The sequence below is a fragment of the Hipposideros armiger genome, unplaced genomic scaffold, assembly GCF_001890085.2.
Source record: "Hipposideros armiger isolate ML-2016 unplaced genomic scaffold, ASM189008v1 scaffold_1, whole genome shotgun sequence".
In the NCBI taxonomy this organism is placed as follows: Eukaryota; Metazoa; Chordata; class Mammalia; order Chiroptera; family Hipposideridae; genus Hipposideros; species Hipposideros armiger.
In genome coordinates, this window is record NW_017731351.1 from 2244435 (window position 1) to 2269543 (window position 25109).

The 25109-nt window shown below is 40.4% G+C and overlaps 2 protein-coding genes across 13 annotated transcripts in view; one reads left to right on the plus strand and one right to left on the minus strand.

Annotated features, from left to right (window-relative positions):
• SCLT1 (sodium channel and clathrin linker 1) overlaps positions 1-16108 on the plus strand; it is a 101823-nt gene extending 85715 nt beyond the window's left edge. For 3 of the 4 annotated variants that reach the window (XM_019663462.1, XM_019663584.1, XM_019663666.1), the window contains 3 exons: positions 7760-7838; positions 8961-9056; positions 12953-13249. In XM_019663462.1, the coding sequence (XP_019519007.1) occupies positions 7760-7838; positions 8961-9056; positions 12953-13015 (238 nt within the window). In that variant the 3' untranslated portion in view covers positions 13016-13249. Of the gene's footprint in view, positions 1-7759; positions 7839-8960; positions 9057-12952; positions 13250-14595 lie in introns of those variants that run through there. The other variant, XR_002126342.1, reaches the window with a different exon arrangement.
• A 5142-nt stretch (positions 16109-21250) lies between these two features.
• Positions 21251-25109, minus strand: part of JADE1 (jade family PHD finger 1) — a 54886-nt gene continuing 51027 nt past the window's right edge. For all 9 annotated transcript variants that reach the window (XM_019662929.1, XM_019663173.1, XM_019663088.1 and 6 more), the window contains one exon: positions 21251-24970. In XM_019662929.1, the coding sequence (XP_019518474.1) occupies positions 24081-24970 (890 nt within the window). In that variant the 3' untranslated portion in view covers positions 21251-24080. The remainder of the gene's footprint in view (positions 24971-25109) is intronic.

The following is a 25109-nucleotide window of genomic DNA, read 5'->3' on the forward strand; positions in this document are numbered from 1 at the left end:
ATTTCCTCTGGAGAGAGAGCTCTAATCTCATAATCCTCCATATGTGTTCCCATAGCAATGTGGACTTTTTATGGCATTTACTACCGATATTATAAACCTAGTAGCTTTTCAATATTTCTAGTATTTCTAAATTCACTATGGCAGTGACTGGATCTTGTGCGTCCCAACCCCCATCTCCCCAGTATAGTATGTAGAATATAACAGGCACTCGTTATTTATGGAATTGAGTGAACTTTATAATTCCTCCAATATTATCTTAAGATCAGCACTTAAAATGAGATGTGGTGAGAAAACGCACAGACTGCTTTGTAACTTGGAGTTCATTCTTCAGATAACTTCTTAAAATAAGTTTCCTATGAATGATTTTTGTAAATAAAGCTCTGAGTCATGTTGGTTTTCCTAATGGTAGTCTCCTAAATTTATTATACCACCTGGTGGCTACTGTGAAAATGTTATCACTGAATTATCTAATTAGCTCTGAGACGAGAGCAAGTAGGTAGTAAAAACTTTGAAAAAGCAAGTCATAGGATATTAGAAATGTTACCGTTGAGTGGACTGGTTGACCAATTATGTGGCTTTAACTACAATTTGCCCAGACTAAGAACCGCCTGATGTGTGCCAGGCACTGGGCTAAGCCTTGTGCACGTAGCTTCCCTTGGGTCCCTGTTGGAGCTTTCATTCTGGTGGGGATAGACAAGTGATAAGAAGGTAAGCCAGCACGTAAACAAGGTAGCGTGAGACGTCTTAAGGGGGATGAAGAAAACAAATGGGGTGATGCGAAGGACAGTCACTGGGACATGGTGGGGACTGAAAGAAGTGGGCCGCTTTTTTAAAAATAATCAGAAAAGTTGACATTTAAACTGAGGGCTGATTGGTAAGAAGAAATCAACTATACAGAAAAGCCAGGAAATATTCCAGGCAGATGGAAGAGTAGCAAGTGCAAAGGCCCAGTGGTAGAAGATGTAGACCCACGTGATTAATGCTAGTAAGTGAGGAGAGAGAATGCCACAAGGTTGAGGAGCAGGCAGGGATCAGATCATGAGACTCTTGTAGGCTATTTTAAGTAAGATGTTTTTACTTACTTTAAGTAGGATATTTAAGTAAGACTATGTTAAGTTAAAGTCAAGTCCAAAATTCAGCAATGGGAAATCATTGGAGAATTTTAAACATCCTTGGATCTTCAAAAGATGACTTCAGACCAGTTTTCCACATTGCATGGAAAATAAACTAGAGAACAGGCCAAAATGGAGCCAGGGAGACCAGATGTTATGTTATTGCAATTTTCTAGGCAATCGATGATGCTGGCTTGGAACAGGGTGTCGCTGGTAAAGGTGGAGAAAAGTAGGCAGTTATGCGATGTATTAGGGAGGTGGGACAGAGCCTACTGAAAACTCAAATATAGGGGATGAGGAAGAGGGAGGAATCGAAGATGATACATAAGCTTTGAGTGGAGCATCTGGGTAGATGGCAGTGCCGTTCTCTGGGAAGGAGGAAACCTGGGAAGGAATAGATAAGAAATAGTTTCCATTTTGGACAGGTTACACTTGAGGTGCTCGTTAATGTCCCTTTAAGCCATGGACTAGAGCAGGTAACTGGGGGAATGTGCAGAGAGGGAGAGGGAGCCTGGGATTGTGACCGAGCACTCTAGTGGATCTAACACTGGCGTGTCTGCCCTAACCTGTGGTGTTTTAATTAACTGAATGAGATTTGAAACCTTAGGATGCATTCCCTCTTCAGTAGTCAGGTCTTTTGAAGCCACACAAAAGCTGAGATGACAATACTGACCATTTTGCCACGTACTTGGGGTTAATTTTTTTTTTCGTCTCTGGAGCGTCTTCATTTTGCCTTTTAGATCTTGATATTAGATGATGCCAAAGATATACTTTACTGACACCTCTTGTAATTGATTGGACTGAAAATAAGAAGCAGTATGATTTAGTTGAGAGATCATTTTGACTAAAAGGCTGGTATGAAACTCATTTTTCATTCAATCATTTTATGACATTAAAGAACATTAAATCACTTCTCTGAGTCTTAACTCCTTTACTTATATGATGAGAATAATAACTACTTTGCAACATTGGAGTGATAAGATACAATAGTAAAGTTAAGATGCAGTAGAAGACCCTCTTGGCTGGCTGACATCCACTTACTCACCTGATAGCATTAACCAGTGAACTAAATATCTGTGCCAAGCACGCTCACCAGCACCCAGGGCCCCCCATGTGCCCCTACCTGGTGACTTCTCTCCAGTATCTTTTCTGTCACTGGCTTTGCAAGTGTCTGTGTGTTTGTTCTCAAAGCAGGTTATGCCAGTTGTACTTGTTTTGGAAATACGTAATTAAATAAAGCAGTGATATATGAGTACGGAAAGAGAAAGTGCTTCTTTTAAAACTTAGTTGAGGAATTTGCTATTGAATTAGATTTGGATGCACAACTCTAAAGAATAGCAGCAGTACTGAAAAAATCTAGAATATTTCTGTGTTCAGATTGCTTACCAAGGGCCTTTAAATTCTGGTAGAGTAATAAAGCCAAAAGTGGAAATAATTATAGATGAGACAATATGGATGTAGTTTGTGAAAGAAAGACATTCAACATGGAAACGCCCCAATCAGTGTGTTCATACTTAAAAAAAAAAAATCTGAAAAACCTTTGTATATTCCAGGCGAAAAGCACAGACAAAACCCTTCTCCTTCTTTAGGCCCCAGACGTCTCAAAAATGTGAGGAAACCTAAGGACCCTGTCCCCAGAAAAGGTGAACAAACACACAGGATCTTGCTTACAGTTTCAGGATGTTGGTGACACACCGGCGGCCCCTCCGCGGTCCACACGTGAAGAACCCTTGCTTTAGGTTCTCACCCTTCACCTACTTGCATCTCGAATTGAAGAATTTGGTGACTTATCCATCTTGATTATAATATTTTTTTACTAAAGCATTTAATATTTAATGTTTTCTTAATAGATTCAGCATAAATTACATTGCATATAAATTATTTCTTAAAATTGTATTTACGCAGAAGGTAGTAAATCAATTATATTTTACAACTATTGTATATTCCTAAATTATATTTGGGCATGATTAAGGTTATCTGTCACATACACATGAATTATATCAGTGAACTGCAAAAATATTTAGGACACTGATGGGCTAAGCAATTCCCAGTGATATTATAAGGAATTCCTCATTCTTCTATACTTACATTAAAATTGGTGGACGATCATAATGTTACCTTAAACCTTATAACATATTACACACTATGCCAGAAATTATAGAGACGCAGGGTACAGTTTTATTTAAATGCTTTTATTAGTGCGAGGTAGTCTTTCAGTGCCATAATGTCATACAGAAGCTGGAAACCGGAGATGCCATCTATAGCCCTACCTCTGGCCGGCTGCACATAAATCCTCCCTGACCGGTTAGAGTGGACCTGTTTTTAAAAATTTCCAGGGGAGCGATTGCACAGCTTTACTTGGCATGTGTTTCAACTGTAGCACCACTGGGAAGCTTTGTGCAAAGTCTTATCTAATGTTTTTCCAAGTCACTAATGATACAGGGTACTCTCAATTATGTTATCTAATGAAGAGAAAATTTCTCACAGGTAACACAGAGTCAGATCACCCTCCTGGGTCTTTCCTTGGCCCCTACAATAAGAACCTGTCAGAGAAACGAGCAGCTGCAAAGTACTAACAGGCAGGCTCTAGAAAGTCTCAGGGGGTCCCTGGCAAAACCACTTTTCTCTCCACCCTTTCATACCTTTTAGTATTTCATTCAGAAGAGGAAATGCTTAACTGAAAAATAACCTTCTCTTAGCCTCTTCAAATCCTTTGTACAAAGAGGTAGAATATAAATAAACCTAAATAAATAAAAATAATCTGTATCTAAAATATGTTTTGTGTTGGATTCCTCAGTAAATGTTTGCTAAGCAAATAAGGAATACGATTTTCTAACTACTTGGTTTTCTATAGGAATTTAGCCATAAATAAGCAAATATTTATTGAATTTCTATGTATAAAGCACTGTGGTAGGTACTGTGGAAATCAAAACAATCCCCTTTTTAAAAATTTCTGTTATTCTTGGGGGAGGGTGTGTGTGTGTGTGTGTGTGTGTGTGTGTGTGTGTGTGTGTGTGTAAGTATGTACATGTACATACAGTATAATCTACTGATTAGCATTATAATATGGAATTGCTAAAAGTCTTGTACCTAAAATTAGTATAAAGCTTTGATGTGAAACGAGACCAGCCTGAGTTAAAATGAATTGGGAAGGAATTTTGGAAAGAAGTGGGACAAGGGTGGAATCTTACAGAATGCGCAGGATTTTGATGGCAAATCTAAAAAAGAGGTTACAGAAAATGGCATAACGTGAGCCTCATGGTGATACCTGTATGGTTTGCTTTCAAGATAGTGAGAGCCTAACTGAAGTGGAGGGCTCTTATTGAAGATGAGGTTGGAAAGGTAAATTACACAGAATTTGGGATGATTTTGAATGCCAATCTCAGAAATTTGGACTAGTTTGTCCAACAGCAGAGAGCCCTGGAAATGATCATCCATGGGAGCAAATTATTAAAGCGGTGTTTTAGAAAGAGAAACGTGCTAGTGGCGTGAGCGAGCGGGGCAGACGGCCGCGTTCCCTCCGCCCTCCGTGCACCGTGGCCGGTACGTCACAGGCATTCTTAACTTGCCATTGAGACACCTGAGCAGTTGGCTCAGGCAGTATGTCTACAAATTAGGTTATAAGAACTTAAGTTGTGATAGTAACACTGAATAGAAATGAAGACTAGATGCTAGAGACATTGCAAAGGCAGGATCTCTTTAGGGGCAAACTAGATGTTGCATTTAAGAGAGAGTGAGAAACAGAGTTGACTTGAAGGTTTTTTTTGTTTGTTTGTTTTTTTGTTTTTGTTTTTTTTTAAAGATTTTTTATTGGGGAATTGGGGGGATGGGAACAGTGCTGGGGAATTGGGGGAAGGGGAACAGACAAGTTGCTGTCGTTTTGTTCTTCAGTCTAGTTGTGGAGGACGTTGCTTCACTGGCCCAAGTTGGCACCATCACCGCGCTCTTCCCGGGCGAGGCAGATCAGTCGCCGTCTTCTGGACGGCCGCTCACTGCGGCTGCTGGCCGCTCACGCTGGCCGCCAGCCACATACGGTAGCCCATGGCAACCCACTGCCACAGGGGCTACAGCCCACGCCGTCGCCGGCGACTCATGGCAGCCCAGCTCCAGGCTGAGCCGTCATTCAGCATCTTAGCTGTGGAGGGCAGTGTCACTGGCCCTCATATGTGGGATCCGAACCGGGGCCCTCTGGCATCCCAAGCGAGTTCTCAACCATTGCGCCACTCGGCCGGCCCGACTTGAAGGTTTTTAACTTAGGCAATGAGGGCACAGATGTTGTCGAGTCGCGGGATGAGAAGTAGGCTTACGAGGCAATGCGGGACGTTTGATGTTAGGCATGTTAAGTTTGAATGTAGGACCAAACCTTTAGGAAACACATCGAAAGTTAAGATATAACTTGTTCTGTTCTCATATAAATGTGTAAATATTTGTGTTTCTAGGATGCCCAGTACACGCGCACATACACAGTCTTTCACTGTTCACTTAGCAGTTCCTGCCAGGCTGCAGTCCTGGGGAGTGTGGCTCAGAGCACCCAAAGGGCTTGGTTTTCCAACCATGACTCTACAACTGACTAGCTATGTGACTCTAGGCACGTTACTTAACTTAGTTTTACGTGTCTGTCTTTTAATTTGTTCATATGTAAAACTGGGGATCTCGTAGGGTTATCATGAAAACTAAGTTAATTTATATAAAGCACCTCAAATAGGGCCTGGCACATGGTAAGCACTGTGCAAGTGTTTGCTGCCTTTATCACCATCATCATCACCATCATCATCATCGCCATCACCTTCACTGTTATTTGCGAAGCTCTGCTGGGTACCTGATTAAAAGGAGACCAAGACGAATGATAAAGCTGCTCAACCTCCAGCGGGGGTGAGAAGCTCGATACACAACAGAATAAATATTCACACAATAAAAAGTAGCTTAAAGCTAATAATTTGTATCTTTGTGATCTTAAATTTTGTGGAAAATTATTACTATCTGATAGTGTTTATTAGAAAGTATTACTATCACTCCAGTAAATTGTGACTGGTAAATAAGTGGATAGTTGAGACAGATTGTTCAGTAGGTGTTTTCTGAAAAGGCTTTCTGTAAACTAAATGTTGACTGATTTTATAAATGTGATCATTGTTTTATCTTAATCTCAGTAGTACTCAAAGGTTATTTCTCATCAGCACTAATGTGCATAACTTTGACCTTTAATTACACTTGGCCTGGAAGACTGGCCCCTTCAGTCATTTTGCATGATGTGGTGTTTTGTTTTGTTTTGCTTTGTTGGGGAGCAGCAAGATTTTTAAGCTACCTGAAATACTTTAAAGTGGCACAATAATTGACTCTACATTGTCATTACCACCAAAATAAAGCCAAGATAAAACATTTGGGTTTGTCTGCCACAGAAGCAATAACAAATACTTCCGCTCCTCGTAGTCAGTGACCTGTATTGATGAAGCTGCTGAGTGAGAATAAGCCACCTCCTCCTTAGTCTGTAAGTTCTGTTATGGCAACAGCTCTGTGTTTACCACCATAAATCTTGCATTTGGCCCATAAAGACTGCTCAGTAAATATTTGTTGAATTGATTTGTGGGCGACATCCTTTTTTGTTCTCGCCTATGTATTTATAACAAATCGCTTCCGGATTTTAACAGCTATTTATTCAAATATAGGACACTTGAGAGACCAAGTTTTTAAGCTGTTTGTGTAGCTCCTTTGAAAAAAAATCAAATCTGAAGTTATTTTGCAAGTCATAATCTGATGATTTATTTAAGAAGCAGAAGTGAGGCCAAAGGATAAAAACCAATCCTGAATTACTTAGAAACTGATTTGATCTTTTTTTTAAGTTATTTTTAAGACTATGTTGTATCTACTTCTGACCTGGGACTCTTGAAATTACCTTTGGCCAAAAACAATATAATGCATATATGTGGAACAGAAAGAAAAAAAAAGTTCTGTGCATAAGCTAATCCAGCTAATACTGCATAAAAGATATGAATGTATAAAACATAGCACGTATACAACCAAACTAAATACCAGTCCTGAATATACTAACCAACGTGATGGTGGAATGATTCACCTTAGCTTTCCGAGAAATGCGCTCCTCTAAGAAGCACTGAATATGAATCTTAAAAATGCATGCTATACCCAAGAATCCCAATAGCTTATGAGATTCTCTAACAAATACTATATCTGTTTAATAGGAATATACTTTCACTTTAATGCCAAATAATACCTCAAGATAATAATATTGAAGAAACTTTGACACTTTTAATATATATGTGGGGGAGTTTTGTTTTGTTTTGTTTTTACCGTGAATTATAACATAAAATGTACCATTTTAACCATTTTAAAATTGTGATGAAATATATGTAACATTAAATTTATCATCATAATCATTTTTAGGTGTACAGCTTAATAGTGTTAAGTATACTCTGCTGTTGTACAACCAATCTCTAGAACATATGAGCATTTTATGAAGAAATGAATGAGTCCTTTAAGATGTAGTCTATTAATAAGTAACTATTTTACATACAAGATATTTTTGTTTAAAACATGAACGTGTATCTTACTAATAAAGATTCTATTTTACTAGGTTTTGAGCAGTTATATTAATGGCTTTCTCTCTCTCTCTCTCTCTCTCTCTGGATTAATAGGAGTGAGCTGAGTCGACAGAAGCTTCATACTCAAGACCTGCTTTCTCAGCTGGAAATGGCGAATGAAAAGGTAGCTGAGGTGAGATAATGACTCTCCTGGGAAGGGCTTCTGCAGCTGCCTGATATGCACGTTGTAGGGTTTTACCTGAGCCAAGTCCAAGTTAATTCTCTACTTGGAAATGACCAGACAGATGTGTTTTGTGTAGAAATCATCCATAGCCCTAGCAGTCCACACTTAATGTGAATAAAAGCTTTGAAGGTCAGTATTCATCATATGTAAATGACAAAAGGTAGGGCTCTTATTTCAGTTTTACCAGTATATTTGTGCAGTGTTTCAGGGAATGTGTTAGGATCTTCTTTATTTCTACTTCTGAGATTATTTTTTTAATCCATTCCATTTTTTTTTTAAGATTTTTATTGGGGAATTGGGGAGGGGAACAGTGTTGGGGAATTGGGGGAGGGGAACATTTCCAAATATGCCACATCCTGGGTACCAGGGGTTAGGACTTCAGCATCTTCTTTGAGGGACATAATGCAGCCGATAACAATACCTTAATAACTCTATTAGCCCTAATACCCTCTGGAGTGTACAGATGTTTGGGGGAACATGTAGAAACAGAGTTCTTCCCCTTTTAAAGCATACCTTTAGCATATAAATCATTTAAGACACGCCTGGCTCTGTAAAAATTAGGATTTCTGGAATGGATATTTTCTGTTCCTTGAGCTGTCGTCATGGTGACATCACAGTTTTCCTAGAAGCTCACCTAGCAAAGTGGCTCTAAGCGCACCGGCCAGCAGGGCAGTGCCAGGGGCACGGGGTGGGCTGCACGTTCCCAGGACTCACGTCCTCCTGAAGCTCTGGCTGGAGGGCTCCACATCCGAGGCAGTGAACTGGCATCTGCAGTTAACAGATCAGAAATCGAAAGTCTTGTTCCTAACTTCTGATTCACTTTGTTTTGGATTTCATTCACTTCCTTGTTGTTGTTTTTGGCATGTAGGGGTGAAAACAATTCTGTCAGAATGTAAAACCAACTTGGAACTTCAAAGTTCATAACTTGAAAAAAATGGAAATTTAGAGATATATTATCTCTGCATTTCTTACATGGTAAAATGATGTACAGATTTTTCATTGATTATTCCATAACGTCTCCATGTCACGTGTGGATTTCTAACTTGTTTGTTTTACATTTCCTCTTAATAGAGTGAAAAGTTAATTCTAGAGCAGCAAGAAAAAGCCAGCAGACTTCAGAAGCGTCTAAGTCAGGCGGAGCAGAGAGCGGCCTCTGCTTCCCAGCAGGTGGGTGCATCCTCATTGTCCGGGGATAATAAGTCCTCTGCCGGACCAAAGCCAAGGGAAGGTCCTCAAAAGTTCCCAGAGAACTAGTCGTTTTGTTTTTACTTGATTAAACTATTGAAAAGTAGTCTCTAGTATTTGAGGTTGAAAAGGTAAACTTTAGAAACAGAAATGAACATCAGTCTTCTCCAGTTGACTCCTAAATCTAGAACTACTGTCCAATATGATAGCCACTAAAATAATTAAAATGAAGTAAAATTAAAAATTAAAGCCTCATCTAACCACCATGCTGTACACCTCAAACTAATATAATACTGAATGTTAACTGTAATTGAAAAATTAAAAAAGAGGGGAGAGGTGAAGGGGAATAAGAGGTATAAATTTCCAGGTATAAAACAAATAAGTCATGGGGATGTAATGTACAGCATGGGGAATATAGTCAATAATATTGCGATAGCATTGTACTGTATCAGATGGTTACTGGACTTATGGTGATCACTTCTTTAGGTATATAAATGCTGAAAAACTATGGTTTCCACCTGAAACTAATATAATATTGTATGTTAGTTATATCTTAATAAAAATCTTAAAAATAAGTTGTTTTTTTTAAACTATTAGATTTCAAGTGATCAGTAAGCGGTATGTGGCTCTGGCTGTCTTCAGACAGCATAAATACAGAACGACTCTATCATCACAAAAAGTTCTGTTGGACAGCACTGCTTTATAATTATGTGTAAAGCTAGGAGGTGGACAGATTGGGAAGTAGATAACATTGCTTTGAATGCACTATTTTGGATTGCACTAACTTCGTTTTTATTGTAGTTTTTAAATGGAAAAAAATTACTTGGTGTATAGTTTAACTTCATTTAATGCACATTTGTGTATGGCCACATAAATAATCTAAAATATGATATAAAGTCCGATGGGAAGTAGCGTTAGAAAATGCAGAGCCCTGATGAAATACTGAGGCGTAATTACTCACATCATAGTGCACACACATCATAATGAAATGGGCCTTTTGTTCTAAAGTAGGAGCAATAGTCCCTCCTATTTGGGACAAAATGAGACCAGTTTAATGACTATAAAGATAAGCTGGAAACAATGTAGGTAGGCAGGTAGGCAGGCAGACAAAAGCAGACCAAGTTAGTACATTATTAATTATATTTGGTTATAAATGTGATATTTTATTCAAAAGTAGCATTCTTAGTTTATTTTATACAGTATTTTCTACATAATAAAGCAACTCTACTCACTGAATTCAGCTTATGTTTGTGAATTTATAGATTTTTCTTTTTTTTTTTTTGAAATCTACTTGCAGTATGAACATGGCGTGGCACTTAAATAAAATCCAATAATAATTTGCCCTCTGTTTCCTTTCCTCGTGAAAGTAATTATAGCTTTATCAAATAAGTTTAATTTCTTCTGAAATTGTGAATTAATGTATTAATCATTCAAGAACTCATTCATTAATGTAAATTATGAAGTAGCAGGAGCCCCGGAGTTCCAGGAAGTATGTTGAGTATGTTTTGGTGTCAGGCAAGTAGCCTTGTGACTTTGGGCAGCTTTCATGTCTCTAAGCCTCAGTTTCCTCATGTCTCACGGAGGATAATAACACTTCCCTTACAGAGTTGCAGAAAGATCAAAGGGATTCACACATATAAAGCACTTAGCATAGTCATTAAATAATAAGTGGGTACTTAGATATAAAAGAAATTAAGTTTCTTATATCACAATCCTTAAAGCTTCAAGTTTACCTTTTTAAAGGAATATGGTAAAGAAAATGCTACTTAAAATCAACCACCTTCAGTTCTGTAGTAAAAAGGGTCCAGTTACAGAACCTTGATGATCATCCATCTGGTGTCCAGTGTAGTCTCCGTCCAGACAGAATTCCACCTAAGCCGTCCCCGCAGCTCTCCTGCCGCTTCTCTCTCTGGTGGCAAAGATCCCACCTTTCTCTGTGAGCTTTCTGTTTAATGTTTTGTCAGTAACCATCTCACAAAGTTTTCCTTAAGCTTTTCTCCCTCCATTTTGTTCCCATTCGCAGATGGAAAGTAATCACTCAGCCTTCTCCCCATACACAAAAAGGAATTTATTCCCTGGAGCTCATATTTTTTTTCCCATTTTAAATGAGTCCGTCATGAACTTTCTTTATGAGAAATATATTCAGTTTTTAAAGACCTTTATCTTTGCCTTTTCTGAATTCTTTCTAATTTTCCCATTTTACTCTGAAAAATGGAAATTGCTATTAGAAATAATATCCTGCTAAGGGCCTGGTACTTAATGAATAACGGAGTTAAAGGATTATCGTTGTCTCCAACACGTCGCACTGGGCAGTGCAGCCCAGCATCACATCCATGGTTCAGCACAAGCCCCGCCTTGTATTGACGTGTCACGTTCTAAATGTGCTCTTCTGATTTTCCTTTGCTGTACATCCTTCATCATTCTTTGGACTGTGGTCACATGTTCTAAGTGTATCCCCCTAAGCGACTGAATGCCATATTGTGTCCTGTTAACGGGATGGCATTCTTAAAAATAAGTGTGGTGTAGCCTTTCACTGCAAGAACATGAAACCTAGCAACTATGGAAAGAAACCAATATGTAAAATTTCAAATTTCTGCATTAAGAAAAGTCAATGACAGACTGACACAAGTATTTCAACACATATGAGAAAAAGGCTAATATTCCCAAACACATGAAAAAGCGACTAAGCCAACAGCAACAGTGCTACAGTGCAATAGACAGAGATGGCCTGTGACCATCATAGAAGGTCCTCATCCTCACCCAGAAGACAAGTGCAAATTAAAACTGTGTTCACGTACTTCTCACCTGTCAGGTCATGAAGTCCGATGATAAACTGCTGGCACTTTTCACACGTCACTGATGTAAATGTGCATTGGTGCAGCCTCTGAGGAGCCCAGCTGGGTCGTATCTCTCAAAACGTGTGAATGTACATAACCTTTGACCCAGCAGTTCTCAGAATTTATTCCACAGGTGGTGTACTCGCTACTGGGCAAGTCCATCCAAAGCAGCATGTCCAATACTAATTGCAGCTGTGCGTAAAATTTTAAAAGATTAAAAACTATCTAAAAGCCCATCAACAGGAAACTAGTAAAGTTATATAGAATATCCATGCAGGGGAAGTTTGAGCTGTTAAAAGGAATAAAGTATATAGATCTAATATGGAGCTATTTCTAAGGTAGATCGTTTAGCAAGAAAAAAACAAGATGAAAAGTCTGTAAACTACTTTATTATTTCTTAAAGAAAAAAGGATGAGGAAATATACGCATATATTCTCATTTAGAATATTTCAAGAAATATACTTAGAAACTAAAAATAGTGGTGGTTTCTGGCAAGGGGGCTGTGGAATGAAGGACAGTGATGGGAAGACTTTTTTATGCTATACCAGTACACTGTTAGGCTTTGGAGGGGGTTTTGTCCTGTTCAGTTTTTGTTTTTGTTTTTGTTACTATGTGTATACTCCATATCAATTTTAATCAATTCTATTAATAACTAAAGATTATTTACCTATTAGACGCTTCTTACTATGACCCATCTTTTTTTTTTACCAGCCCTGCAGTGTGCTGGCATACACTTAGTTTGTGTTTTAGCCACTTTTCTGGTTAACTTTTATCTAGATGTTCCTCATCCATCTGTAAAATATATTTTAGAATCACTGAGCTATGGAATGTCGTATTTGACTTATATCTCTCTAGAGTGATATAGACGTTTTAAAGTTTCAAGAGTAAAATAGAAATGAACACAAAAGGTGACCTCTTACAAGACCCCTTCCAATAAGATTGTTCTCAGTAACTTTAAGTTGTGATGCATTATACTTTGTATTAGTCTAAAGTTTTCCACAGAAAAAGTAACTGTTTACTGATTGTTTATTTTCATTGCAGCTCAGTATGATTACAGTGCAGAGAAGAAAAGCAGCCTCCATGATAAATCTGGAAAATATTTAAAAATAGTCATCGTTCACTCACAGAACGTTGGCGTGGGGACGGCTGTTGGACCAGCAGTGCACGGAAGCAGTCAGACCTGCAGAGAGTGGTTGGGCCTGTGTCGTCTGCATAAGCATTTTCCATTCTGTTTTGAGGGTTATTGGAAAACAACAGAACGGTGACAGCTTCCTGTAAGTAAAGAAAACATAATGCTATATTGAGCTTCTGTGGAGAATAAAGCCAGCTGAGAACTCATTTGCCTCATTAATGTGTCTAGTTTTTAATTCCCCCTTTCTTCCTTGGAAGAACATAATAATTTTCAAACTAAGATAATCGTGAGAAAGAGATTTTAAGAAAATGCTAGAATTTTAGTATTTTAGGTTCCCAGATTTGAGAAATTTACATCTAATTATTACTCCTAACATATTTTTAAGGGTCCAGAGAAGTTTGTTTTATTATGAGTTCATAAATGTAATAAATTATGCACTTCCTAAAATGATGCTGTCAAATATTTTAATGTATAATTGTAATGATTCTTTTTTTTTTTTTTTAGCTGAGCCATCCTGCCACCTGTTGGCAGCTCAGCTTGGGCCGGGCCAGGAATCGAACTGGCGACCCTGTTGCTCAGAGCTCACACTCTTGAGCAAGCTCTTAACCAACTGAGCCACTTGGCCAGCCCTGTAGTAATTCGTTTTTAAGTCATACGTTTCCAGTGTTTATCAAATACTTACATTTAAGAATTTGAGAGGTTTGGAATTTTTTGTTTTGTTTCGTTTTGTTATTACTAAAAAGCAGGACTAATGAAATGGGATCTGAGTTCTTTTTTTTTTTTTTTTTTTTTAGTTTTTTTTTGGAGGACGTTGCTTCACTGGCCCAAGTTGGCACCATCATTGCGCTCTTCCCAGGCGAGGCAGATCAGTCGCCGGCTTCTGTACGGCCGCTCACGCTGGCTGCTGGCTACACACGGTAGCCCATGGCAACCCACTGCAGCAGAGGCTGCAGCCTACACCGATGCTGGTGACTCACGGCAGCCCAGCTCCAGGTTGAGCTGTTGTTCAGCATCTTAGCTGTAGAGGGCAGTGTCACTGGCCCTCATATGTGGGATCTGAACCAGGGCCCTCTGGCGTCCCAAGCCAGGTCTTAACCATTGCGCCACTCGGCCGGCCCTGGGATCTGAGTTCTGAGAATGCATGGCCTTGAACTCTTATTGCAGCCCTACTTCCATCGGTCATGTAGTTATCTAGTCTGCTTCTAGTTTGAATTTGGTGCGCCCTGCTTTCTGGTGGTTCCAGCTGATAAGTTTGCATCTGGATAACTAGTTAGGAGATGGTTAACAATAACAGAAAAAGTCCAGATCAAATATAATGAATTGAGTTTGAGGCGACGTGAAAACATCCGTGTGTAAATATTCAGCTAGCAGTCACATGGTTCGGATGATGCTAACAAACTGGGCTGTCATGGGTCCTTGTATGAAGCTGAGCATCGGGCCACAGAGCGCCGGCCTTGTCTGGGGGTCGGTCTCATGCGCGGCCGCCAGATGCTTCCTCCCCTCCGTCTCTTGTGCCCTTGCCCTGACGCTGGCCCTCCTTTCCTTCCACCAGCTCATCGGCCTCCGTCCCCACACAGGGTCTGCTCGTACTGTGACATATGTGCTTTCTTCACATCACCGCTCAAGCATCGCTGCCTCAGAGAGCCTTCCTTCGCCTCCACACTGGGTTAGGTCCCCTGTTGTATTGCTCTGAATAGTGTGCTATATTTTTCCTTCATAGTGCTTATCAAAACTTGTAATTAACCTTTCGAATTTTTTTGTCTAAGGTCATCTCGACAGACTGTGAGCTCCTTGAGAGCAGGACCCATCACTATAGTCTTAGCACTCAATGGAGTTCTTGGCACATGGAGGGTATTCGGTACCTGTTCAGACTCTGACAATGAGTGTTTAAGGACAGGATCTCAGAAAATGTCTTCATTTGTTGAGTGAGCTCAGGAAGAGGCTGAGCTTAGGGAAGGAGACTGAAGAGGAGCAGTGAGAGAGCTGTTAATCATGGGAATCCAATGGGAGAAAGACTAGAGGGAGGAAATCGGGTCTTCTAAGTAGGAGGCAAATGACTGCTAGTGTCAAGTGCAGTGATTGAGACAAACAGCACCAACAAGACCGTTAGCTGGTGACTAGAGAGGAGGCGCTTAGCTTAGTTCCATTTCGCAAGGGATGTTTCATTGGATTCTCTAATGCAAACTCCTTCCCATGTCATTCACAGACTAATTCCCATGTAGTAAGAGTTATGTTCATTTTCATATAGGATGTGGAACTTATTTTTTAAAACGTTTAATTAGAGATGTTAAAATTATATCTGACCAAAAAAAATGAGACTGTAGGAGAAAGCACTTCAGAAACTTAACATTCTAGACAAACAGAATGTTAAGTACTATTATCCTTTTTCCAAAAGAAAATCTAACTTCCCAGACTCATTTCTTCAAGGCAAAACCTTTAACACGAGCATTTCCTCCAAACTGCGGCTTCTAGGCACCTACTTCTTACACTTCAATATTAATAACCCTCTCTGGAGGCCTCCTTCATGAATACTCCTAGGACAAGACAGGCTACTAATATGCAGAGAATAGGCCTTTCTCACCTCTGTTGAATTTGAACAGACTTAAGGTATGTTTAGCAACAGAGCTGAGCACGTATGGTTATTTCTTTGTAGAAAAGTTTGTTAGCTAATAATTTCTAATGTAAAAATGTAGGGAAGTTCTTGATATTTCTCATGTTGGTCAGTTTTGACTTCATGGACACAGACAGTATCATTTATTCTGTGAACTGTGTTTTAGGAGACAGGGGAGATGAATAAGAAAGAGAGAAAAGGAATTATATAAATCTGAAATTGGGGACAACACAGCTAGTTCATTTTATTTATTCATGTTTCTTTATTGTGTCTCCCTGAGAAAGAAAAGATATGATTACCTCTTCTTCTCTTTGTATACAAATATGCAAATTGGGGCAGCCAACAATCTTCTAACTTCTCTGGTGTGAGAACTACCCCAAATATGGGAGAACATTAGCTACAATTCAGTCATTCGTTTATTCAGCAAATATGAATATTTCATAGCTGCACAGTCTGCCAAGCCAGCTCTCAGACAAATCAAGAAAGAGTGAAAAAAACACTTTAAGCATTTTACCATAAAGTCTGTTCTTTAACCATAATGTGTTTTATCAATTTTTCCAAAATAACAAATCTGTAATGAGCTTTTTTATATTTTTATCAAAAATAATGATTACTTTTTTAGTTTACTTTAAAATGTCTATAAACACATAGATGAGGAGACAGACACAGCAGTACCCCAATGTGACATGGAATCTGTGCCTTAGTGTTTCCCTAACCCTTAAAGCTTTTAAAAATGCATGGCCATTGTGACAGTAGCAGGGCTCTTATTATCTATAAAAGGTGGAACTAAATAAATATGCACATGCTGAGATAACAAAAATCATAGGGTGGAAAGACACCTTTAAAGTAATTTTTTATAATACTGGCATCCACCCGCCTTGAAAAAAACATGCACTACATGGTCCTCTAGCCCAAGGGTCACCACAGGACACCCCCACGGGCCCAAGCCCTGGACACTCCCAGTGCGCTGACTCACACCCGTTCTGGCTTCTTCCACTCAGAGAGTATACTGGAATGTAAGCCAGTGAGAGTTACGTTTTAGAGATAACTTTGAATCTGCTCTAGTTTATTTCTCCTTAAATACACATTCTTAAAGTTCACTGTTTTATTTTTAGTAACAGATAACTACTGGCATTGTACACAGCTGTTGAAATTCACTGGCGGGCAGTTTGAGCTCCTCGAGATTGCCCAGTCCACTTTCCACAGCTCTGACCCTTAGAGTTCTCCCCGACACTGAGTGGCAGTGTGTCTCCCTGCCTTAGTTCTACCTTGGGCAACAGAGTAAAACCATCTCGTCCACCAGAGCCTGAACCATCTCGTAGGGCAGGTCTTCAGCCTTTGGAAAGCCTTTTGGAAAGAATGACTGTGTTCCCTCTGCACTTAGTGTGCACCTCTAGTTCCTCAGAGGACTTGCTTTTGAGTCTTGAGCCAACCAGGCTCTGGTCTCTGAAAGCACCCCTATCCACATATGGCCTTCGCTCCTTCAGTAAGTGTTTACTGAGCTCCTGCTCTCCACCAGGTGTGCGTGGGATGCAGCAGTCTTACGCCCAGAACCGACATTATAGTCAAGGTATAAGCTATCAGCTCCTTGTTCTAGATCACGACTGAAAGGGGTGGGAAGAGGTGCTACCTGCCTAAGTGTGGGGAACAGCGTATTAGACTCTCCAGGGGGTGGACATACCCTTCCCCTGCCCCCCATCTTAAGCGTCTGACGTATTCTCTTGGGGAAGTGTGCTTTGAGTTACTGTAGTTAATGACAAATGGAAATGAATATAGAATTTCTCATTAGTATTTCGGATGAGAAAAAAGGACAGTTACTATTCTAGAGTCTACACTTCCATTAATGCAGCTTAAAGTCATGTTAGCTTTTTTGGAAGTTGAATGACAGTTTGGGCAGATATTGAGCATATTGTTCACTAAAATCCTAATGCTTTCTAAACATTTTGTTGCTAAGCCATATCTTTGCCCCCGAAGCCAGATTGGTCATTTATCCCCTGCAAATTTTATTATATTATTACAGTGTGTGAGTTGAAAATATATACGAGGTCTGACATTTAAGCTCGTGAACTTGTTGCAACAATGTTACTAACCTTTTTTGATTCAGAGGGATTATTCATTATGAATTTGTACCAACTGGACAAACAGTGAACCAAGTTTACTCTTTGGAAGTGCTGAACAGGCTGCGTAAAAAAGTTAGACGACCTGAACTTTTCGCCAACAATTCATGGCTCTTGCATCACGACAATGCACCAGCTCACACAGCACTGTTTGTGAGGGAGGTTTTAGCCAGTAAACAAATTACTGTTTTGGAACACCCTTCCTGCTCACCTGATCTGGCCCCCAATGACGTCTTTCTTTATCCAAAGATAAAGGAAATACTGAAAGGAAGACATTTTGATGCCATTCAGGACATCAAGGGTAATACGACGGCAGCTCTGATGGCCATTCCAGAAAAAGAGTTCCCAAACTTGCTTTGAAGGGTTGACTAGGTGCTGGCCTCAGCGCATAGCTTCCCAAGGGGAGTACTTCTAAGGAAACCATAGTGATATTCAGTAATGAGGTGTGTAGCACGTTTTCTAGGATGAGTTCGCAGACTTAATTTTCCGACCTCGTATCTATTTTATATATATATATAAAATATCTACCAAAAAAACATACATATATGTTGACTTGTGTTTAGCAATTGTGACGTGGTTGACACAGTACTGTATGATGTCCTGGGACCTGGGACTAGACGAGGCAGACATGATGGACAAGAAAGCTGGAGCAGAGCTGCAGTGAGCAGAAAAAGGAGGAAAGTGCCTTCGGGGTCCCTACATGGTGGAGGGCAACACCAAAGAAGTTTGGCTTCATGAAGAGATGGTTTCACACTGGTAATAATCCAGCCAGATTAGTGGGTAAAATAACCGTATTTAACCCATAATTATAAACGTACTACTGAAAACTCAGCCACATATAAGCCGAGTCGTAGTGAGAATATCAGGATACACTTGTGTTAATTAGGATTGACGGTACACAGTATTTTTTTATCTTTGCTATTTAATTTGGGAAATACCTCATTGCTTGACTTATTTGTAAAAACTAACCAGATTATATTTTCTCTCAGAGAAATACAGATTATCATATATTCATCACATAGCATCAATTTAAAGCCTTAAAGACAGTCCTCATTCTAGATCCATCAAGAAATGATGTGATTTTAAATCTCTTTAATTTTTCAAGCAATGTCAGCATATAGAAGTGTTATTCTTTGAGTTCCTGATAGCAGTGCTGTTTTGTTTGCTCATATGTGCATATATTTTATATGCAAATGTGTTTGTGTGTGTGCACCTGTGCTATATAAACATATATGACGCTTAATTAGCTAATTCTATTCTCCGCAGAAGGAGGCAGGGACTGACGGCAAGCTGACTGTTACTCCTTATCCATTAGGTTATCTTGTACAGTAACATAATGTTTGAAGCCAAGATTATTAGCTCTGCTTTATAGAAACTCATTAACCTGAAGTTCACATGTATAATCCTCAGTCCTCAAAACACACGAACTACTTTGTGTGAACTACTTTTATATTCTGAGAGGCACCTGTTGACCTTGAGCAAATAACTTAATTTTTGTACCTCAGTTTCCTCATCTGCAAATCAAATAATAGTGCCCACCTCACCTGTTGTGAGGTTTAAACAAATTAATTTGCATAAAATACAGATGGGTGCCTGCCATGTGATAAGCCCTTTGTAATTCTCTGCAGAAGCCTGGAGGTTCCCCTGAAGGCTACGTGGAATGACAAAATCAGTGTTTAATTGCAGAAAGTATCACTATGGAGATAGTGTTGGCAAGGTTGCAGCTAATTGGGAGGAGGGGGGGTTCATTTCAGCAAGGCGGGAGTCAAGGAAACAAGAGGCTGCTGCAATAACCAAGAAATGATGAGACTGGAACTCTATGGCAAGAGGCCGTGGGAGTTGAAAAAGGACTCACCAGGGATGCCCAGGTTTCAGGTCTGGGTGACATCTCTATGGCAGGATATAGAAAAGGATGAGTTCCGAAATCCCGGCACCTGCGTGCATCCAAGAAGAAACGCCCAGCAAGCAGTGAGTGAGAAGCCGGGAAAAGCTGGACTGTGCAGGTTATCAGACTCAGCAGTGGGGAGAAGAGCTGCAGTGAAGGAAGGAGGTAACATGTTTTTTTATCCGCTTTTTCAATAACCAGGCAATTACAGCTCTTCGGTGTTACGCCAGACTAGAACACATCATCTAATGCAGTTCTGAGCATTAAAGAGAAATCATATTGAAGATTGCAACCTTGAAGTTAATTGCAAAGCTTGCTGCAGATGGCTAATGTTTCGAAGGTAGAAACCGTTTTTTAAGCGATCTGGGTAAAAACGTGAATGTGAGTCCCTGGTGCCACATTTCCCATCGCTTCATGCACAACTGCCAATGAGGAGCCCTTCCTTTGGCTCCTGGGGACTTAATTTCCCCGGGGAACCATTGTGGTCGTTCAACTTCAAGACCTTGTAGGGAGAACCACAATTATTTCTCTCTGGGGTCTTACTCAGAGCAAGCAACATGGAAGTAAACAGTCACTAAGGAGGAACCAGGAGAAATAAACAAGCTTTCAGCCAAATGTATGAGCAATTCATGTAAAAAATGCATAACGCTGGCCAAATTTTTACAGAAATTATGAATTAGGAGCAGTAGCACTGCCCTGTTGTGGCTCCTGGGCAACGTCATGTCCGTGGGAAGGCACAAGCCACACCTGTTTTGCTGTCCCCAACACAAAGAAAGGTGCACTTCTCTATGCTCATCTCCACATGCAGTGGTTGAATCCTGTTTCAGGCAGGAAGCACCAACCAGAAATCGGAGCCAATGCATAGGCCCAGCCCTGCCGATGCCAACACTGACCTTGGACATGTCTTCTGCGTAGAATGCAGGCAGTAGCTTTGCTTTGCCCTAGTGTTCCAGATTCTGTGATCAAAAGAATTCATTTAATGCAACTGCTCTTTTGAAAAATTGTTTCTTAAAGAGCTTTATAAATACAATCTTCCTGTCATTCAGAAATAACTTTTGCCTCAGAAGCCTCGTCATCAGTTAACATTCTGCTGGAGAAATGTTCCTCAGCATAAAAGGAGCAGCCTACCATCTACTAAATGCCCGGCTGCATGCTTTATATGAGATGCTCTCTGCTCTCTTTAAATAGCACCATGACCCCAGTTAAATAGTAGGAAGTCATCTTTTCACAGAAGGGAAAACAGGCTTATCAAGGTGAGGTGACTTGGCCACGGTCACATGGCCAGTAAATTCTAGTTCAGTCTTTAAACCCAACTCTTACTCTAAAATGTAAGCTGCTTCAACAACTGGTAGTTTTCAGATCTAAAACTATTCTGGGAAGAGCTCCAGGTGGGAAGACAAAAATCAAACCACGAGCACCCTTCAGGGTCTCCCCATCAGAGCTGATCCAGAGAGCAGCCCCAGGAATCTGGGCTCGTCTGTTTTGTCATGTTCCTGCAGTTCACATCCATCACAGAAACGGTGACAGTCAGTCATACACACCAATTCAGGACTAAGTCACAAGAGCAAAGGCAGATTTCAAAAGACACTTAAAATGTATTGCAAAATGTACAGCATTTATTCACATACAGACAAAAAGGCACAAATCCTACTAAATAGTTCAACAAAAAAATACAGCTGTCCTCAACTAGTTTTATAAATACTTTCAAAAAGGGGATAGAAATAAATACAGGATTGGGCCATGTCATATAAAATAGTCATCTCTACATATACTTTGTTTAATTTCTGATTTTTAACTCTTCATGCACCTTTTTTTTTCAATTTTAGTTGAATGGACACCAAGCTAGGCACATAGTGAAAAATCCTCTGTACAAGGTTACAAATGTAATGACAAGTTTGTCCATTTCAAAATAATTAAGATTTGTACACAACACATATAACCCTTCATTTCGATTTTGTGTTTATAACCTAACAAATGACATTCCAGGCAACTTTACAAAAGTTTAACTAGCCTACATTTTGACATAATACATTGATCATAATCAAAGATACTTCTTGGTCAGGATGCACAAGGAAAGATAAAGCTTAAAAAAATAAAAATAAAAAGTGAAGAAGAGCAAATGGTTCCATCCTAAGAGTGCCAGTGGGTGGGTGGGGTGGGTGGGTTGCTGCATGTGGTGGCCTCATACAGAGTTCCCAGCAGGACAGGAAACTAACTTACAAAGCTATCATTACACTGTCAGAGAAACCGAGCTCTGTACCATTTGCATTTCAAAGCAGGAATAAAAAGTGTGGGCTTTTCATTTTTGTGTGTTTTGTTTTGTGTGGGGTTTTTTTTTTTATTTTTTTGTTTTGTTTTGTTTTGTTTTTTGGTTCAGCATAACTTGGAACGTTTGAAAGCTTTTCAACCTAAATGTGGGGGAAAAACAGGTAAGGCATTATTTTTGCACAAAACTAGCATTCCTAATAGTGCAAATGAATCTGGTACCTCTTGAAATGGTGAGAGGTCATATACTTACTAGAATTTAGATTTTCTTTCTATGGCTTGACAAATTCTCTATATATTCTACTCTCACCCAGAGCTGTTGCTGTAGTCAAAAGAGAACTGTAGATAGAGTCCACCTTCTTCTGTATTCAGCAAAAGGTTTTTGCTCATATGCAAACAGTCTGATTCATAAATTAGGCTATGAGTGAATGTACAACTTGGATTCGTAAGAAACTTCTAGTATCTATAGCAACAGCTTATCTGGACAGCAGTCTTTCAAAATGAGCCCCCGAGCTCAAAAATAGTCAATCTAAAAACCTGGGTCATCCTTTCCTCTCCCCTGAATTGGCTACTAAAATGTATTCAAAAAGTTAAGACTTGGTTTGAAAATGTCATACATACAATGGGGACGCATCAGATCCACTATTTGATCATCTGATAAAACTTGCATAGCAAGATGGAGTTCAATAAGCCTTTTTTGTTGACAATCATCTGGAAGACTTGAAAGTTATCTACAGAACTCAAACATTACTCATTAAGTATCAGGATGTCCCTGCCACATGGACACAGATGTATAAATGAATCAGGAATCTGCATACCGATACTAACAAACTAAGGGGTAATTTAGGGGACGTTGGGCTTGTTCCAAGTGCCCAGAATTCTAAATCTCTTTGCTATTTAAACTTTCCTTAAGTTTCACAACTACACTGAATTCCAAAGAAAATTAACAGGACCTTAACACTATCCACTGTCTTAATACATATGCACTGCAGTGAGTGCAAAACAAAACATTGTACTCAAATTTAATGCTAAATTTATTATTGCTGATAACTAATTATTGCCATTTGCAATTAGAAAGTCCAAGTTACGAATGAGAGCTAGCACTCTGACTCGAGAAAACCTATGACGCTTCCATCTTTTTCCTGTTATAAACTTGGTCAATGGTAAGAGGTTATAGCAACTTATTGCCTTTCTATTATTTTAAAAATATAACCTTTTTTTTTCCCCATTTCCTTAAGGAACCCATCCCCGTTGGAAGCTTGGGGTCCCCGACATATGCACTAGTAGATGACTCTGGGAAGTAGGATTCACCAGTGTGGAAGTTCATCATTTGAACTTGAGTGACGTTGTATTGTTGGGAGCCACCGGCCAGGGACATCCCAGGCTGGCCCAAAAGGCAGTGGTCAGGGAGCAGGGAGGTCAGGACTGGTAAAAATGGGGCCTCAACTGCCCTTTCTCACAGACAGACCTTTCTCATGGCTTCTCTCCACCAGGCCTATCTCCACCACACATTCAGGGCGTCCGGTATTCACCCTACGTCCCCGCCCGCAGCAGCTCTCCTGGCCCCTCAGATCTCCTCTCATGGCCTTTTCTAAAATCCTCTCCTCCCCACCTGCTATATTTACATGAGTGCCCTCGAGTTCCTGAAGCTTCGGAGCCGCCGCCTGTGTACTGTAATGCAACAAAAACAACCTGTGGGCCAAAGGAGCCACACAATTTCAAGTTCTACCACAGTCCGAGAAAGTAAGGTTTCTGGGCTATTAAACGGTACGTGAGGGTTTCTCAAGAACCATATCTGAATCCGTGTATTCAGGTAACCAAGAGTTTGTGCTTTGGGAAGAATACAGAGGGCAATAAAAACTCAGGAGGCTTATTTCAGCCTCGCCCTCTTTTAAAAACTCCATTCTTATTTTAGTGTTTAATTCAGCTGCTAGTCTTAGCAGTGTCTTACAGTTACAATCTACTCTTGTGTTTCCTCAACCAGTTGCAAATAACACGCACTTCTCACAACGATTTGTAAATGACTGAAAAAAACTCAATCTGAATTGCAAGTAAATGTGTTTGTGTGGCTCGGGAGCGCTGGGTGTCCCCCCGTGTCAGAGCTCTCGTCCAGCCAGTCAGGGACAAGCTCGCCGTCCATCCACACCGTCTCCGTTTCATCAAGAGGCCAAAATGCTTCTCCTGATAATGTCTGTCCTCCTGTTGATAGTGCTGCTGGCGTGTATACATTTCTTTTCAGACGCCTCGCTCTCTGAGTCACTCATCTCTACATCGGGGACATAGCCGTCATTCTCGTTGTCAGGTTTTAATTTGCTTTTTGCCCGCTCCTTGGCTGGAACTCGGCCTAAGCCCAAATAGGGGTAGTCTGAGTGCTGGTGGCAGGCGCCCCCGCGGACCTCACCCTGCTGCTGCCGGTCCCCCTTCTTTGGAATCCGGAACCCTCCCCAGTTTTTCACTGGGCTGGCAGGTGTTGTAGGCACTTTGACTGCAGTCTGGTTATAGTTCACTTTGATCAGGGGGCCGCTGCACTTGGGCACCGTCTCCTTCCGCGAGCCCGGGGAGGCGGCAGCTCGGCTGTTGTCCAGATGCCTCTGGGATACGTCCGTGGACCTGAAAGGCTTGTGACTCTGTTTAAAAGGTCTGTCCTTCACGTCTCCCTTACTGAGATCACAATGAAAACGATGGTCTCTCCTGTTCCCAGGGTCTGGCATCACCACGCCATTTTTCTGTTGTGCTGACATGAGACGTGCTTCTGCAAAGGTCTTTTCAAAACTCAGAAAGCTTTCGGAGACCCCCACCCCTTCTCTTCTCCCACAAAGGTCTGGCTGCTTCAGCAGGGTTTTGCCTTCGCTCCCCGCGCTACTCGGCAACGGATCTCGCTTATGGGGCTTTTTCAGCGAATGAACCAAGGAAGTGCCCATTTGCTTCCTGAAGAACGCAGAATGCCACTTCAAGTCCTCTATCTTGGGGGCGTCGGGGCCCACAGAAGGACTGTTGAACAGAAGCATGCTTCCCAAAGAGGAGGAAGCGCAGGAAGAAGAAGGCACACCTGGGGAACAAAACCACAAAGAAAGAAAAATTACAGCGGAAGCCAATCCAAAAGAGCCCAGGTCTCGGCCCTTGGTGTGGCCCCATCAATGCAAACGCCCCACCCCACGGGACAACACACAACCAACCAGCTTCTAAAA